The sequence below is a fragment of the Pogona vitticeps genome, chromosome 1 (genome assembly GCF_051106095.1).
Source record: "Pogona vitticeps strain Pit_001003342236 chromosome 1, PviZW2.1, whole genome shotgun sequence".
NCBI classification, from domain to species: domain Eukaryota; kingdom Metazoa; phylum Chordata; class Lepidosauria; order Squamata; family Agamidae; genus Pogona; species Pogona vitticeps.
The window spans coordinates 246,342,476-246,361,283 of NC_135783.1; the positions used below are offsets into that span (position 1 = coordinate 246,342,476).

Sequence of the window (18,808 nt, forward strand, 5' to 3'; positions counted from 1 at the left end):
ATCATTCACATTTTCTTTTGAAAAAAATATATATATACACCTGGCTTAGGACTCTACCAAAACAATACCAGGAGCAGATTGTGATATTGATCATGAACTGTTAACATCAAAGATTGGAGTAAAGCTGAAGAAGAACACTACAAGAATGCTAGTGCATTTAAACAACATTTTTAAAATTAAAGTCCACATAAAGAACAGATTTGCATTACTAAGCTTAATTGACCATGAACCAGCAGAACTGTGGTTTGAAACCAGAGATGTTATCAGGGAAGAATGTAAAAACACCATTTCTGTCGTAAAAAGAAAAGAAAAACTAAATAGATGAAAGAAGAAACATTTTAAATTGTAAAAGGTGACAGAAATAGGGTCAGAATCCTGAATGCAGCTTTTCAGTGACTGTTGCAAGGAGACAGAGAGAACTATTACAATGCCAGAGGAAATAAAAAGATGAGAAATTCCTTTGAAGAGTGCAGAATCAGGGAGGGGCAGGGCACGCAGCAAGAGCAGCTGGACTTGTCAGGGCTCCGAGAAAGACCTGCTGTATTCAGCAGATCAAGACCCCCTTGATGAAATCGAGGGCGGGGAGATGTGGAAAAACTCACACCCCGAGTGGTGAGGGATCGAGAGATCACACGGGGATGGGGTGCAACCCGCTCACCGGGTGATTTCTCTCCCCAGACAGAAGATCTAGCTGGTGCCATTTTCTGGCGATTTAGCTGTGTAGCACGCTTGGGTTAGGAGATTTACGCCCTTGGAAGGAACCTCGGTATCACGAAGGAGGAAAGTGAGTAACTGAACTCTAGCCCCGAATGAATATATACAGAGAGATAACTAATTAAATAAGAACTATCAGTCTGATAAACATTTTCACAAATGGAATCCCTTTCTAAAGAGAAGGAAAGGAGAGGAGATGGAGGCAGCATGGAAGCCCCCTTTTTTTATGGTAAAGCCTTTCAGGTGGCAAAAAAACCCTGAAGGAGATTGCTAATGGACATGGAGGATAAAAAAAAATAATTTGTAACAGCTCTAGTTGTAACATCAGCAGAGGGGGGAAAGGGAGGGGTGGATCATCTGACAAACATTCAAAGCTTTTTAGTTTTAACCCTCCCAGCTCCTTCAGCCTGAGAGAAGGAAAATAACATTTTAAATGCAGTGTTTAAACTCTCTGGCCACCTGATGACTTACAGCTGGAAAGAAGGAAGAATCTTAAACACTAAAAGGCGTTAAAAAAAGACCCAGATCCAAATGGAACTTTTGCTTTTTTTCCCACCTCCTGGATTGCTAAGAGGAAGACAGCATAGAAATGTTCTTGACTGACTTATTGGGTATGAAGAACTGGATACAGCTCATCTTCTCTGACACCCCCTTACAAGATACTACATTGGATACCTTGTCTGGAATATTTCCAAAGGTGCTGGAGAAAGACTTGAACCTTTTTTCCCATTTTTTTTTCTAAGCCAGCTCTTCCAGACACAAAGAAATTAGCTTCTTTCTTTAAAAGGTCTTAATCTTGGACACTCTGGTGGTCAAGATGGAACAAGGCATTGTTTAGTCTGGAATTTCAGTGCTCTGAGAACTCCTGGTGTAATTTGGGACAAAATAACTATAGTGGTGTCTTGCAAGACAAATGCCTTGCAGGACAAAAAACTCTCAAGACGAATGTTTTTGGCAATGGGGTTGATGACTCGTAAGACAAAATGTTCCTATGGCAATGCTTCGCAAGACAAATGTTCTCCATTTTTTGTTCCTGCCTCATGTTTGCTGATTTTAAAATGTTTTTCTATGATGTTTAAAAAGTTAGTTTTTTGACTGAATTTTTTAAAAATCATCTGCACAACATGTATGGCTTTAAAGAGCACTTAATAAACCCTTTGTAAGCCAAATTTGACTTTGTTCTGACTTTTTTTGCCCATAGGAACGCATTAATCAGATTTGAATGCATTCCTATGGGAAAACGCATTTCGCAAGACAAATTTTTCGCAAAACATTAACCGTGGAATGAATAAAATTCATCTTGTGAGGCACCGCTGTATTAGCTTTTAATTTTGAATACGCTACTGCTCTCTCGTGGTCAAGTTAAGACAAGACAGTAACTGAGATTTATACCTTAGATCCACATAAGTAAATTGAGGAGTTTTATTAAGCTGAATTACTGTATTTTTCTGTGTATAAAACAACACTTTCCCCTAAAATAATCACAGGAAAAATTGATTGTCATTTTATAAATGGAAGGAAGCAGTCACATGTGTGCTCAAGCCTCTTGCTGCCGTCACCGCCACTGCCCAATTGCCTCTTCCAGAGCTCATGGCTTGTCCCCTCTGGCAGCTGAGGCAGCAGCAGCAGCAGCAACAGGAGGCAGAGACAGAGTGCCTCTTGCTGCTGCCTCCTCCACCTGCCCGATCACCACCTCCAGTGGGACTGACAGGCTCAGCTCATATTGCCGCCTTGTTCCCTCCAGTGGTGGAGGCAGCAGGAGGCAGAGGCAGAGGCAAGATCACCACCTCCAGCGATCTCCTTAGGGCAGGGGACAAGGCAGCAACATGAGCTTGAGGTGAGCCCTGGCAGTTGCACTGGAGGAAGTAATCAGGCAGGCAGCGGAGACAGCAGCAGGAGGAGACAAATGTGGAGGAGCAGTTGCCCATTAACTGCTCCTCTGCCTCCATAAAGGATCAAAATTAGGGGGTCATTTTATACATTGGGGATTGTATATACGGAAAAATATGGTATATTGTGTGTGGGTATTTACCTTAAAATGTAAAATGCGTGGCAAATTGAGGATCTAGAGTGAATGTGAGATATTATCTCTATAGGCATCCTTCAGTCTCGAGAGACTATGGGAACATGCTCTGAATCAAGGAGTGTCCTCTCCAGAGCATGAAGCCTGGGTAGAGTAATATGGAGGATAGGCTGTTACTGTCAGAGTATAGAAATTTTATAAGCCTGAACCTGTATATGTGTTTCATTAACGAGCTGCCATTGTGCACAGATGTGAGAATGCTGAATCACTCTGGAGCTGATGCAATGACTTAAAATCAGAAGAAGACCAGGTGCAAGAGGATGAAGTCATCTGTATTCTGATTGGACTGAATGTGCCATGTACATGTATATAAGTGGACTGTGTCTTTGCTTCTTTCTCTTCCTCCACCATCACTTGCTGCCACGCATGCTGTCAGACTGTACAAAGAGTTCCTGCTGTGCTGTTAAGATACCTGCCTGTATATAACTGTAAATACGTGTAAATACAACCGTCTTGCAACAAAAGAATAACTCTGCGTTTTCTACTGTCGCCAAAACCGTAACAGAGGTCATGGGCCCAGCAACGTGTGCTGCGCAAGCCAGATAAAGCCAAGACGGTGGTGAGTAACGTGGGTGAAGTATATTAATGAAGGAGGAGAGCGAAAGTGGCAGTGAAGTAGAAGATTTGGGAGAAGACAGTTCATCTGTTAGCCCAGGAGGGGAAAGGAAACAGAGAACTGCAAGAGAAGGCAGGATGGCGTACAGCACAGGAAGCATAGGAGGATTGGCTATAAACAGGCTGAATGACAGAAACTATAGAACATGGGCAGTGAAAGCGGAAATGCTGTTACGTAGAGAATCTCTGTGGTCATATGTGAATAATCCTCCAGCCCAGTTAACAGAGGAGCAAGAGGAAGAGCATGAGAGGGCTCTGAGTACCCTTATTTTGTCCCTTGAAGATGAACAGTTAGTGCATATACAAGGACTGACCACAGCCAAGGCAGTCTGGGACAGATTGAGAGGCATTTACTTGAGAGAAACAGCAGGCACCAAGATTTCCCTAACCAGAAGGCTCTATAAGTGTCAGATGAAGTCTGGGGAGAGTGCCTCAAAGCATCTACAAACCATTAAGGGACTGTTCAATGAACTGCAGTTAAAGAATGTTATTTTTCCAGAGGAGCAGAAGGTCTTTTTGATTTTGAGTAGTTTGTCTCCTGAATTTAGTATGCTTATTACAAGTTTGGAAAGTCTGCCCGATACACAACTAACTCTTGAGTATGTTACAAGCAGAATTTTGCAGCAGGAGGAACACTGGAAGGAGAGATTCCAAACTGCTGAAAGAAGCCACGTAGGAGCTGACCGGGAGAGACGGAGACAGAGTCCAGATGGCAGCGTGAGAAGAAGGACGCCGGCTACAGACAGAGAGCAGCGTGGGCATGCTATGATGATCAAAGCCTGTTTTCGATGTGGATCCAGGAGTCATCTTCAGAGAGATTGTTTGAGAGAACAGACGCCTTCGAGCAGCAGAAAAGCAGCAGATTACAGATGCTCTGAAGAAAGCAGGAGCAGGAGTGGAATTTCTCTTGTTAGCAAAACAAGAGATAAGGCGTCCAAGGTCGCAAGCACAGCTGAGTGGTTAATAGACTCAGGAGCCGTAAATCACCTCACTAATGATGTAGAGATGTTTTCTTTTCTAGGAAAGACGGAGCTGAGGAGCGTGACGCTGGCAAATGGACAGAAAGCAGACGTTGAAGCAGAAGGGAAAGTGTATGTTCCCAGTCTGAAGGAAGAGATAAGTAATGTTTTACTGACACCCACAATCGATTATCACATTTTAAGTGTATCAGCACTGGACAGACAGGGGTTTTGTGTGATGTTTGAAAAAGGGCAATGCATAATTAAGAAAAATAACAGAGTAGTTGCAAGAGCAAAGCAAGAGGACAATTTATATATGTTAAAAAGCAGAACACATAGAGACACACACATGGTACACAAGAACAAGCCCCAACATGACAGTTGCATCCGCTTACTACACAGGAGACTGGGTCATGTAAATTTTAAAACTGTGCAGAGAATGGAGAACATGGCTAGAGGTGTGAACATAAAAGATTGTAAAAATTACTTGGATTGCCAAGTTTGTAAACAGAGCAAAACACATGTGGCTCCAAAAGGGAGACAGAGTGTCAGAGAGACAAGCAGGCCATTTGAGTTGGTACATGCTGATCTGATAGGGCCATTTCCACCCTCATTAGGAGGGGCAAAATATGCACTTGTGATTGTGGATGATTATACACGTTTTTCATATTGTTTCACACTGAAGTCAAAAACAGAGGTCTTCCAGACATTTAGGAATTGGCTGAAATCAGTTGAACGGCACTTTGGCCACCAGGTGGCACAATTGCAATCTGACAGAGGTTCAGAGTTCATGAATACACAATTCCAAAGATGGCTAGAATGCACAAGAATCAGACACAGAAAAACAAGCCCATATAGTCCATTTCAGAATGGTGTGGCCGAAAGGAGAAATGGGGTGCTCCAAGAAATGAAGGATGCACTGCTAGCGGATGCAGGGATGCATCATGGCTTTTGGGCGGAGGCGTTGAAGACATCGAATTTTTTGGTGAACAGAATTTGGTCATCCGCCATAGATCAGACCCCATATTTCATGTTATTTGGAAAGGAACCTTCTTTAAAGCACTTAAGGGTGTTTGGATGTACCGCTTGGGTACATGTGCCAAAGCAGCTAAGAAGAAAAGGCAAAGCGAAAACAAAGAAAATGAGGTTCCTGGGTTATGAGCCTGGCTCAAAAGTGTATAGATTTGTGGATGGTAACAGAAACATTGTGATTTCCAGGTCTGCCAGTTTCAATGAGGGAGAGAACTGGGACAAAGTACATGCAAATTCACAAATATATATCCCATTGAATGACAGAAGAAGAAGTCAGTTTAGACAGACAGAAACACATGAGCAAGACACGAAGTCCTCTGCTGGTGAAGATGAAGAATATGATGAAGGACACGAAGAACACGAAGAAAAACACATTAGTGAGAATAGTGAGTCAGAGATAGAGACAGAAACACAAGGTCCTAGTAGGTCTGAAAGGACAAACAAGGGTGTGCCACCCAAGAGATTTGAAGTGGGTGGAGTGAGAGTCTGTCATGTTTATGTAGAACCCAGAAATAACAAAGAGGTTTTGAAACTTCCTGCTTTTGAAAAGAGAAAATGGCTAGGTGCCTTGGATGAGAAAATGGAGTACATGGAAAAACACAAGGTGTTTACAGAAATAAAGCTGCATACAGAACACAGAGGTTACAGGTAACAAATGTGTGTTTAAATGAAAGTTAGAAAATATATGGGTTTTGAATAAAACAAATGGTGCAATAAAAGGTAATGGAAGATAATACCACATGTAAATACATGGCTGAAACAGAAAGAGTGAAACATAGAAGCATGAGAAATGTGTAAATGAGTTGAGAAAATGTGTTATGTTCAGGCATAAAAAATTAGGAGGGGTGTCAGAGTATAGAAATTTTATAAGCCTGAACCTGTATATGTGTTTCATTAACGAGCTGCCATTGTGCACAGATGTGAGAATGCTGAATCACTCTGGAGCTGATGCAATGACTTGAAATCAGAAGAAGACCAGGTGCAAGAGGATGAAGTCATCTGTATTCTGATTGGACTGAATGTGCCATGTACATGCATATAAGTGGACTGTGTCTTTGCTTCTTTCTCTTCCTCCACCATCACTTGCTGCCACGCATGCTGTCAGACTGTACAAAGAGTTCCTGCTGTGCTGTTAAGATACCTGCCTGTATATAACTGTAAATATGTGTAAATACAACCGTCTTGCAACAAAAGAATAACTCTGCATTTTCTACTGTCGCCAAAACCGTAACAGTTACCCAAGCAGCAGATCCCCCTTCTCCATATTGCTGAAATGGTCCAATGGAAAGGCAAGAGCCAATACAACTGGTTCCAGCAATGTCGCAGGAGTTGGCAGAACGACATGAACTGCCTTTGGGACTCCAGCTCTGGATTTTGCCTCGAGGTTAACTCCTGAAGCCTTTTCCATCAGTGGATATAGCCACAAGGTAGTGGAGGTTTGAAATCGGAATTTTCCTTCTCCTAGATGGGCTGCCTTCCAAGGCTGATGAGCCCCACCTACCTGGCATTTATTATAGATAATATAATAATTTGTAAAACAATTATTTTTCCTCAAACCGGTAAAAAAGAAATAAAATGGCTACAAGATCAAAAAAGGAAGAATCACCGCTGAAGTGTTGAACCTAACTAAACTCATAAACCAAGATCCTTTCAAATATGCAATGCAGGATATGCAAACTAATACTGTGGTGCCCCTCATAACGAGCGATTCATTTAACGACGAATCCACATAGTGATGTTTTTTGCGATTGCAAAAGCAATCACATTGCGATGTTTCTAATAGTAAAACATCACTTTGCAATGACCGGTAAGCGTTTCGCTTACCGGTTTTAGCATAGCGATGTTTTTTTAACAGCTGATCGGCGGTTCCAAAATGGCCGCCGGGTAAAGAAAATGGCCGCCCACTGTGATTTTGCGCCCTTTCCTCGCTTACTGGGCAGTGAAAATGGAGGCCGCATGGAGGATTTCCGCAGAACGGTGAGTTTTTTGCCCATAGGAATGCATTAAATGTGTTTAATGCATTCCTATGTGCTTTTTTGCCCTGCATAGCGACGAATCCACATAGCAACGATTTTTTCGGAACAGATTATCATCGCTATGCAGGGCACCACTGTATTATTAAACAACTTTCAGAACAGATGCAAGAACGCAGAACAGATTTCAGAGCCAGAATTGAAAGTAACAATCAGAAGATAGACATTTTCACACAGGCAGTTGAGAAAGTGGAACAGAGATTAACAAAAGCAGAATAAGAAATACTAAATATTAAAGAAGAAGAAAATAAGGATCAGGAACATCTCTTGGCTTTAGAAATGGGCAAAGCCTCTTATTTTCTCAAAATATAGAATGTGAAAGAAGAGCAATCAGGAGACTTAGAGAAATTGATATCAGAAGAATTAGCCACACAAACAGGGATAACCCAGGAAGAGCTGCAACAATCAATAGAGAGAATCTATAGAGTGGGGAATACTTTTGCGAGAAGAAATAAGCTACCGAAGAATATCCATATAAAGTTTTTGAGGTCAGTGAAAAATATTGAAAGTCAACAGAGAGAAGGAGTTGACAATCAGAGGGGCTAAGATCAATATTTTGATAAAATAAAATAAACATGTGCCTTGGAGCATGTAGAAAAAAAGACAAGAATACTCCTTTCTTACTAAAATATTACTAGACAGGAAAATTCCTTTCACATGGCAGACCCCCAAGGGAGTTTTTCTGAACTGGGAGACAAGAAGATTTAATCTGAATAGCAAAATGAAGGCCAGGAATGTTATGAAAGAAATGAAACATAAACTGTAGATGACAGAAGAAGACCTACAGTTTTCAGGGAGAAATCAGAAGAAGAACCAGAAGTAGAATGTAAAAGACAAGGAACTCCACCTTCACCGAGTAGAACTAGAGGCAAGGAGAAAACCAAGGATAAAATTGGTACTAAAAGCCGTGCAGATGTATAAACAAATTAATTACTACCAGTAAAGGGATGAACTCACCCCACAAGAGAAGGAAAATTTTTAATAAACTTTTCAAAGCCAAACTAGAAATTGTATTTATTCAAGAGACCCATATTAAGGAAGTAGATAAAAAGTTGTTAGAAAACCCTAAATTGGGCAAAGTCTTTATAGTTTCTGATCAACAAAAGAAGAAAGAGGTAGCAATGTACATAAAAGAGGAGCTGGAACCAGAATTAATTTATGCCTCAACAGATGGAAGAATATTAATGGTGGAAGTTTTCAAAGACGGAGAAGAAATATTGTTGGCGAACATTTATGTATCAAAAAAGAGCAAGAAAAATGCTATCAGAAATTAAAGAACCAGCTGATACAAGGATCAGAAAAGAAAATGTGCATCATGGGGGATTTCAGTGCAATAGTTGATAAACAAAAAGACACCCTGGTGATAGATGGAAAGGGAAGAAAAAGAGGAGAAATACGATTCCCAAGGTTTTTCTGGAAATGGCAGAAGAACTCAATTTAATTGATGTATGGAGAACTAAGTACCCTCAGGATATCATACATTTTATTCAAATAGACACAATTCATGGTCAAGAATAGACAACTGCTGGTTCTTAGCAGAAATGATACACCAAGTGGAAGAAATTGAAATACTACTAAATACATATGCAGACCACAACCCAATAATGACGACTCTAGGACATGTTGTAAGAAGAGGAGGCTGGAGACTAAATAGTTACTTATTGATTAAAATAAAAAAGAATTAGAATTTTTCTTTCAAATTAATAAATCCCAGGATACATAAAATACAATAATATGGGATGCAGCAAAAGCCTATTTTTGTGGGTTTTCGATAAAGTTTAATGCACAAGGAAAAGAGAAAGAAATAAACAATATCAAACATAAATAACATCTCTGAAGAAAGAAGAAATGGGATTTAAAAAATCCTACAGTCAAGTACCAAAAAATAAGTTAAATATATTGCAACACAAAATCAACTTATTGGAACAGGAAGAAATGGAAATTAATTAATTAATTAATTAATTAATTAATTTGCAAGGCAAAACTTTTTTGAGAACACTAATAAACCAGAAAGATGGTTAGGATACAATATTTAAAAAAAAAGAGAGAGAAAATAATGATCAATGTAATATTGGATAAGGAAGGACGGGAAACATACAAACAAAAGGAAATAGAAAAAAATAATTAATAATTTATATCAACCTTTATAAAAAGAAAGAAATTGAGGAGGAACAACAATGGAATTATTTGGATAAACACCTGGATTGGAGATTTAGTTCTCAACAATTGGAGAATCTAAATAAATCAATTATGACAAGTGAAATTGTGGAAGCATGGAAAAAACAGAAAACTGGAAAAGCCCCTGGACCAGGTGGTCTCCCAGCTAAATATTATAAAGTATTGGAAGAAATTCTTTGTTTCAAAAAGTTAGCAGATTATATTGAAACTGGAGGGAAAATCCTGGATTAATGGAAAGAAGGGCATTTCCCCCTAATATATAAAGTAGGGACGAGGAAAAAACAAATTAAGAACTACATACCAATCTCTCTTTTGAATATTGATTACAAGATATATATGACCATCTGGGCAAGTAGATGAAAGAAGGTACTTACGGAAATGATACACAAAGACCAGACAGGCTTTATCTCTAAAAGGAAATTATTGTCAAATATAAGGTCAATAATAGACATTTTGGAATACTATGAAATACATCCAGAAAAACAAATGATGTTGATCTTCCTAGAAGAGTTTATGGTGCTGCAGTTGAAGAAGATGGGAGCAGAAGGAACTTTTCTACAAACAATTAAAGCAATATATACTAAACAGAAGGCCAAAATCAAAATCAACAGTCAAACAACTGAAGATATCCAAATTGAACAAGGCAGGGTTGCCCCCTTTCTCCGTTATTATTTATTCTAACATTAGAGATTTGAATGATAAATAAGAAGAAATACTGGAATTAGGGACCTCAGAATCAGGGGAGAAGAATTTAAGCTACAAGCATATGCTGATGATTTAGCAATAATATTAGAAAAAAACCCAGATAGTATGGAAGAATTATTAAGAACTATAGAATATGGTTTTTGAGGGTTTTTCAGGCTCTTTGGTTATGTTCGGTTGTTCTTCCTGACGTTTCACCAGTCTCTGTGGCCGGCATCTTCAGAGGAACAGCAGTAGGAACTCTGCCTGTACTCTGTTGCTGTTTGTTGGATAGTTGAGTAATAGCTGATCACCATAATCACCCGATCTCCTGAAAAAGACAAAAGCTGTTCCCACAGCTATAAATACCCAACTATCCAACAACCATCAGATCCCAGCCGTGAAAGCCTTCGATAATACAGTAAACTACAGAAGAAATCGGAGCTGTAGCCAGTCTTAAAATAAACTACCAAAACCCGCATTTTTAGTCTAAAAATATAAAAAAGAGGACATTGAAAAATTGATAATGAAAACTAACTTTGAGGAGGTACAAAAAGTGAAATATCTAGGAGTTATTATCACAAAAAAAAAACCCCAAGCAATTTGATGAAAGAAAATTATCTTACAACTCAGAAGGAAATACGGAGAAACCTGGAGGAATGAAATAAGCTACAAATCTCAATGACGGGAAGAATCTCAATAATAAAGATGATCATTTTACCAAAATTGCAATTTTTGTTTCAGAACTTAGCAGTTTTATTAAACTATAAATATTTTAAGGACCTGGACAGCCTGACCTCAAAATGTGTATGGAAGGCCAAGAAATCAAGAATAAAATTTAGAACATTGCAAGATTTAAAAGAGAGAGATGGCTTAGGGTCTGCCAAACTGGCTATTGTATTATAAGGCATGTGCTATAGTCTGGATAAAAGAATGGATAACATTAGAAAATCAAAAACTGTTGAAATTGGAAGGTCATGATTTAAAAATCGGTTGGCATGCATATGTGTGGTATGGAGAATTCAAAGAACAAACACATTTCGCAGAACATATTGTGAGGAAAGCATTGTGTCTAGTATGAAAAAAAATTCAAATGCAAACTTATAAGAAAATTCCAATACGGGTAGCACCGAAGGAGGCATTTACATTGAAAGTATTGAATCAGAAGGGAGCTTTACTCACGTATAAAGATTTGTTAACTAAAGATCAGAATATGAAAGACAAACAAGACCTAGAGAAATTGGATCTAGCTACAGATTGGTGGTCAATGCTGAAACTAGAATCAGGATATAAAAAGGACAAAAACATGGACTTCTTTTGAGGGGAAAGTTCAGGTGGATGAACTATGGATTTATAATAAAGAGAAAATAATCAAGAAATATATACATATCTATTAGAGGATGATCTAGAGGATGAGAGGGTGAAGGGGGTGATGGTAAAGGGGGCACAAAACTTTGGATATGATATTTATATTGATGAATGGACAAAAATGTGGAAAGACAACTATAAAATGATTAAGCCAGTTTCTTAGAGAAAACATCCTTAAAATGTTTCTTAGATGGCATTTTACTTTGGTAAGATTGACAAAAATGTCAGAAGGGATCAGTAATGTTTGTTGGAAATGTAAAAAAAAAATCTAGGGACTTATTATCATGTATGGTGGTCATACGAAAAAGCAAAACAATTTTGGTCACAGGTTTGGGAAATGTCACAAGAAATTGTTCAGCAAAAATTAAGTTTTAAACGTGAAATGTTATTATTGAATATAATGCCAGAAATTATTGATAAGAAAATCAAATATAGGCTACTGTATATATTTACTGTAGCTAGGTTACTCCGGGCCCAAAAATGGAGGAATGGAGAAACTATTAATTAACTATTTAATGGATGAGCTATTTAAAAAGCTATTGGACATTGCAGAATTAGATATGCTTTCAGAGACACTACGGGATCAACCAAGACACTTTGTAAAGGAAAGCTGGAAGCTGATATATAACTGGGCCCAGGAAAAGACAGGAATTTAGAGGAAGAATTCGTTTATGGTGAATCAGTGCTCACTGGAATCCTTTGATGATATTCAGATGACCAGATAATGGCAAAATCTCTGATCTATAGGTGTAGCAGGGATGTTTAGTTCTGAATTTTTTTGTTATTATTGTTAGGTTTTAGTTTTTTGTTCTGTATGTTGGTACGTATGAATAAAAATAATTTTCAAAAAAGAGTGCAGAATCAGTAATTCTAGAAAGTGAAGTGAAAGCTGCTCTAAAAACACTGGGAATAAATAAATTATTGGCGTAGATGGGATACTGATAGAAATGTTTCAAGCCACAGAGATTGAATCTGTCAGTATCCAAACAGGAATATGCCAGCAAACATGGAAAACAAAATCATGGACCCCTAACTGGACACATTCAATATACATTCCAATCACCAGGAAAGGAGATGCCAAGGAACACAGTAATTATAGGACAAATGCTCTAATTTCCCATGTAAGCAAAAGAATGTTCAAGGTCTTGCAACAAAAGCATTTACCTTATATGGAGTGAGAAATGTAAGATGTTCAAGCTAGATTCCAAAAAAAAGGAGGAGACACTCAGATCATTTTGCAGATATCTGGAGAGCACTGAACAATTTCAGATCAGTATGTATTCATAGACTACAGCAAAGCCTTTGACTGTGTGGATCATGAGAAACAATGGGTTCTTCTGAAAGAAACTGGTGTGCTTCAACACTTGATTGTCCTGATGTGTAACCTCTATTGTGGACAAGGAACTACTGTTGAGACAGAATATGGAGATGCAAAAATGTTAAAATGGAGGCTGTCCTACTTTGGGCACATCATGAGAAGAGAGGATTCTGGGAAAGACAATAATGCTGGGAAAGGTGGAAGGCAGCAGGAAAAGAGAAAACCAAATATAAGAGGAATTGGCTCCATAACAGAAGTCATAAGCTTGAGTTTACAAGATCTGTTGAGGACAGGACATTTTGGAGGTCACTAATTCTTAGGGTTATAAGTTGGAGGCAACTTGACATCACCTCACAACAACAACAAACCTCTGAGATGGTCTGAGGACCAGTTAGGAACTGACCCATCCACACAAGCTGATAGAATCCAATAGTTTCCTCCTAGCCTATGGAGTTTCCCTTTGACATGCCAAATGTTTGTGTCAATTATGTATATCTCAATTCATCTGTGGTGTACACAGACAGTGCACATGATTTCTCTGAAATACTTTCTGCCACTGAATGGGCAGTGCAAAGTTTATTTAGCAGAAGCTCACTAACATTGGTTTGGCTTCTTTAAAAAAGAGCATTTCCTGGTTTTTCTCCTCTAAGGAATAACATATTTGGAAGAGGCTGAGGATAGACTGAGATGAAAACTGAGAAGAGGACATGCCTGGGGACTGAGGAGCATAGTTTGTCAGAATACACTGAGGGAGGAAGTGAGGAGGTGGGAGGTGACCATCTTCTGGCTTCCGCAGGTCTTTTCTTCTCTTGGGTTCATACACAGAGCCAGAAAAAGTTTCTGTTTTGGACTACAATTCCTGGGAATTGCATTCCAAAAAGGTGACTTGTCCACTATCTGTGTATATGTACCCAGAGGGAAGTAATCTCTCAGCGTTGCAGAATGTCAGAGTAAACACCAGAATTGCAGAGATACAGCAATCATTCTCTTGGGTTTGCTGCTCTGTCAAGAGGGTTAAAATGCCTCAAGCGTTATCCATGACATTTGAAACAGGACTATTCCCCCCCACCCAACAGGTTTGTATGACCGAGTCTGATGTGTTTCCAAATTAACTTATTGAGGGATAATTGGCCTGTAGATCTTCTATCCACCCCAGGCAGCAAACCAGATCTCTCTAGGGAATCCAGATGAAGTTATAAAGGCATGGTAGCTCCAACCCAAGGCTTCAGTGCCATTTCTACCAGCCCATTTGATCTTCCTGCTGAGACAGCCAAAGACCCAACTCTGTACTCAGGTGTCAGACAGGGAAATACTATGTAGTATGACTGAGTGAGCTGGAAAAGTCAGATCTTGATCCTGCCAAAGCAGCAACTGATGGCAACTGTAAGCAGAATCCTTCCTTGCATACAAAAATTGTCACCTGGAAAGATGTAATTTTTTAAAAAAAGGATACTCCCATCCTTTTGTGAACTGGATTACACTAGACTGCAGGAGTCCAGCAAAAGGACGGCCACTTCAGCTGGGGCTACTTTTCAGTGAGTGAGAAATTGGCTTTGTCAGTTGAGGTATGTCATGATGGTCTCCGTGCATCTCTGATCCCAGCTTGCTATGAGATTAATATGTGACAATAATGTTATTGCATTCTTATAGTTGCATAAGAAAACTAAGATGTCTGTACAATCTGTAAAGGGTTGAGGAATTAGAAGAGTCTCATATTTGGGTACGAAAATGCCACAGATGTCTTTCTCCACAGCCCCCAAAGTGTATATCTACCTATACACCCCAGTTGCACCTCGCTATCCTGTGTGTACCTCTCCTAGCAAAAAACATGTGAAATGGCTGAACATAACTGCTCTAGATTCAAGTGGACACATTAGAAAAGCAAATGCATGATGTTCATAACTTATTTCAGTTGCAAAATATTATATTATCTTTTGTTGTATAGTTTGAGTGGAATTCTGAATGCTAGGTGAAATGTAGGGAAAGTGCGTGCATGACCCTCACATGGAATGGGTGTAAAATAAGTGATCACTTTGTGAAAGCCAGCCTTTGAAACAGGTTATCATTGAAGAGAGAAGATGGAGTAGAATGTATAGATGTATACATACTAAAGCATTTAATTTTTAAGAAGTTTTGGCTTTTAATCTCATTTTCATTCCTTTAAACACATTACAGAACGTATGATGCATTAGATTTTGAGGCTCCACTCCATACAACACTGGAATAGTTGATACTTTGGTCATAATCTATTACACAGTTACTCAGATGTTAAAACTATTGTTTTTGGTGATCTTAGTTTAATTTTGGATTGTGGCAAAACTCATTAAGGGCTGGACACACAGGAAACTGTGTTTATATTGGATCAATGGTGGTTTCATTTAGCTCAGTTTTATCCATACTGAGTGGTGGCAACTCTCTAGGATATTGAGCAGGGATCTTTTTTGAAAAGCATGCCCTCCTTTACAAAACTGTTGCACTCTCTCCTAAAATTAAGACTTTAACAAGACCACTTCAACTTGCAGATTTCTGCATATGATGAATTTAAGTTCACAACATAAAGAATTTACATGAAATAATTCACATACATCAATTGCCATATTCCAGTTTTTTTTCCTATCAGTATGAATTGATTTTATTCTTCTTTGAAAAACCACCAGATTTTCTCCACCTGTTCTATCTCCTGGGGGAAAAGCAGTCAAATGTCAAGGCTGGGGTAGGGCCTCACTTGGTTTCCACAATGAGCTACGGCAGTTCCTTTGCCTAAAACTTCTAAATAAAGAGTTGGATACAGAATCTCAGGTGAAAGGTGCCCACAAATGGAAAAAAGTTACTTTTTAAAATTATAACTCCAAGAATCACAGAGCAAGCGCCATGATCTTTGCCCATGTCGGCTGTAGGATTCTGGGAGCTGTCATTTAAAAAAAGTAATGTTTCCTGTCCTTGAACTATCTGCTAAGACTTGGAGTTGTACCACAGGAAGATATCGAGTTACTGAGTCAATCTCTAATCTACACTTGATGCATATGATTATCGCCTAGTGGTTTGGGAGTGCTGCTGAACATGTCAGTGTTCTAATATGTGTCCAGTTCATTAGTCAAACCTAGCTTAACCCTTCCCTCAGGAGAAAAAAGAAAAGAAAATCAGGACAAGGGGAAATGAAGTTTGGACATGAATGCAAGACCACATCACCATTACTAGATGGCTGAAAATCCAACCTGAACTGACTTCATGTTACTGTACCTGTATATAATATATATTATAGACAAAATATATTAGCACAACCCATGCATTTATTTGTATAATGAGAAAGAACTCTGATTAGTGCATTCAAGGTGTTTTGCTTGAGCAAACTCAAGATGTCCTAGGTGTGGTTATTAATTTTAGAACAGCAAGTGCTGGTTTCTGCCAGGGGTCTTTCTGTAAGTCAAGGACTCTGTTGTCTCTTTCCTTCACTGACCTCCCTCCCTCTTTCCCTTTCTGTTGAATGTACAGGCATTACCAGAATTATGGTGAATGACACCTCCGCTCCTGAATTCATCCTGCTGGGTTTCCCTGGTCTCCAGAAATTCCGGTTCCTCTTGTTCACTACTTTGTTGATAGCTTACCTCTTCATACTCCTTGGCAATGGCTTAATTATTCTCCTCTCAAATACAGATGTGAGTTTGCACATTCCCATGTACTTCTTCCTAAGTAATTTCTCATTCCTAGAAATGTGTTATACCTCAGTCACAGTTCCACGGATGCTGGAAGACTTCTTTGTTGGTTCCCGGGCCCTCTCTTTTCGGAACTGCATCACCCAGATGTATTTCTTCTTCTTCTTCGGCACCACAGAATTCTTCCTCTTGGCGACCATGGCCTATGACCGATACCTGGCCATCTGCCACCCATTGCAATATCCGTTACTCATGGACAGCCGGGCCTCTGCCTGCCTAGCCTTGGGTTCCTGGCTGAGTGGCTTCTTGACCCCGTTCTTGCCTATAGCCTTCATCTCTCAGCTTCCCTTCAATAGCAGCAACCAGATCAACCATTTCTTTTGTGACACTGGTCCCTTGATTAAGTTGTCAACCGGTAATACCTTCTTGGCTGACACAATGGTTTTTCTTGTCTCTGCAGTGGTTGTGCTCCTGTCTTTCCTTCTAACTTTGACTTCATATGTCCTGATTGTTTCTACCATCTGCCATATCCCATCTGCCTCTGGAAGGCAGAAGGCTTTTTCCACATGTTCCAGCCACCTTGCAGTGGTTACCATATTCTATGGCACAGTCATCTTCATGTACATCTGCCCACATTCTGGCCAAACTTCAGATATGGACAAAGTGGTATCTGTGGTCTATGCTGTTGTCACCCCAATGCTGAATCCCATTATCTACACCCTGAGGAACAGAGATGTAAAAAGAGCTTTGGAGAAAGTCCTCAGCCAAGTAAAGAACAATCATCTGAGGCTCAAAAGGAAAATTTGCCTCCCTGTATTGTCATGATGAACCTCACGACTTGTAATGAACATCTTTGAAGAACTGCTGTTGATTGAATGTAAGTTTAACTCTGCACAGAAAAATCTAACAGATCTTTGTTAGATATATCAGTTGATTTTTTTCATTACCCTCTTGAGCCCTTGTAAAAAGGCACAGCTGTCACCTAAAATGTTTAAACAATGTGTAATCAAGACATGATATGTGCTGAAGATTTGCTTTCAAGGGCCTTTTAAAAAAATGATAGGGTTCATTACTGTTGCAATGGCAGATGAAAAATTCATGCACCAAAGACAAACAAGATCAAAGCTTAGGAATTTTTTAAAAAGTCTAGAACTCCCAGAACCTCAATCCAGTATGGCCAAAAAGTAACATTTCCAGTTTCTAATAGAAATGGTCTTTCCTATTCACATGTCTGTGTGAGCATTGAGCAGCAAGTTCTAATAATCCGAAATATTTACTCTGTGAGCCTCCTCACCACAGCTATCCTACCCAATTGCTACGAAGGTTTAAGAGTGAAAAGCAGCATGGTACAAAGTACACCTTATAGCTGTCTACTCAGAAGTAGGAAAGACTGCTTTAATCAGCATGGGCAGGACCTTCTAAGTGCACCAGACATATCCCTGTACATGTACAGTAATAATGCAAACATATTGTAAAGAACAACCTTGAGAGAAGATACCAGGTACAAAGCTGGCCACACGCTAGTCACACAGACATACAGGCAGAAACACATCCTCAGTTCCCCAATCCATATGCGAGACAAGCACGCACACACACCATCCTATGACTGCCCCAACACTCTTGTGTCTTCTCTTGATTTCTCTTTACTAAACCACTCTCCATTCTTTCTGTTTTACTTCTCCTGGTTTCCAACAATTTGTTCTCCCTGTAGGTGACCTGCTTATTTTTTTTCTGTGCACACATGACAAGAGTTTCAAGGGAAAAATGGAAGGGACAGGGGAATCCCTAATTAACCCAGGGCGTGTATGGAGCCCTTCTGTAAACAGCAACCTGTCTCCACCTCACAGCCGGTCATGAGTTAAATGGGGATGGTGGCAAGATCTGTAGTGTAATTAGGCAAAAATTTTGTTAGAGAGAGGAACCAATGCTTTAATGTACATATAGTTAGTTTCTGACAGTTAGAATAATATCCCTATTGTTTATATTTGATTCATTTTTAAAAAATTGATCTCATTGTATGTCTGTTGTTAATGGACCAGATTTTGTTATTGTATAATTACAATTTTAAATAAATATTTCATTGTTGTTTAGTCATTAAGTCATGTCGGACTCTTCATGACCCCATGGACCAGAGCACGCCAGGCCCTCCTGTCTTCCACTGCCTCCCGGAGTTA

General features: G+C 39.3%; 1 protein-coding gene and 1 long non-coding RNA gene across 2 annotated transcripts; both read left to right on the top strand.

The window, feature by feature from the left end:
- Window positions 1–489: 489 nt before the first annotated feature.
- Window positions 490–6,444, top strand: LOC140703062 (uncharacterized). Its single transcript, XR_013540697.1, has 2 exons — window positions 490–784; window positions 6,322–6,444. It is a non-coding gene; the product is annotated as an uncharacterized LOC140703062 (long non-coding RNA).
- Window positions 6,445–13,194: 6,750 nt separating this feature from the next.
- On the top strand, window positions 13,195–18,754 carry LOC110078309 (olfactory receptor 6F1-like). The gene has a single exon (XM_078383541.1). It carries the CDS (start codon window positions 16,488–16,490, stop codon window positions 17,457–17,459), a length of 972 nt encoding a protein of 323 aa, XP_078239667.1. The 5' UTR covers window positions 13,195–16,487; the 3' UTR covers window positions 17,460–18,754.
- The last annotated feature ends 54 nt before the right edge of the window (window positions 18,755–18,808 follow it).

Excerpts from the sequence above, each read along its gene's own strand:
- LOC110078309 (XM_078383541.1), top strand. The coding sequence starts at position 16,488 with ATGGTGAATGACACCTCCGCTCCTGAATTCATCCTGCTGGGTTTCCCT.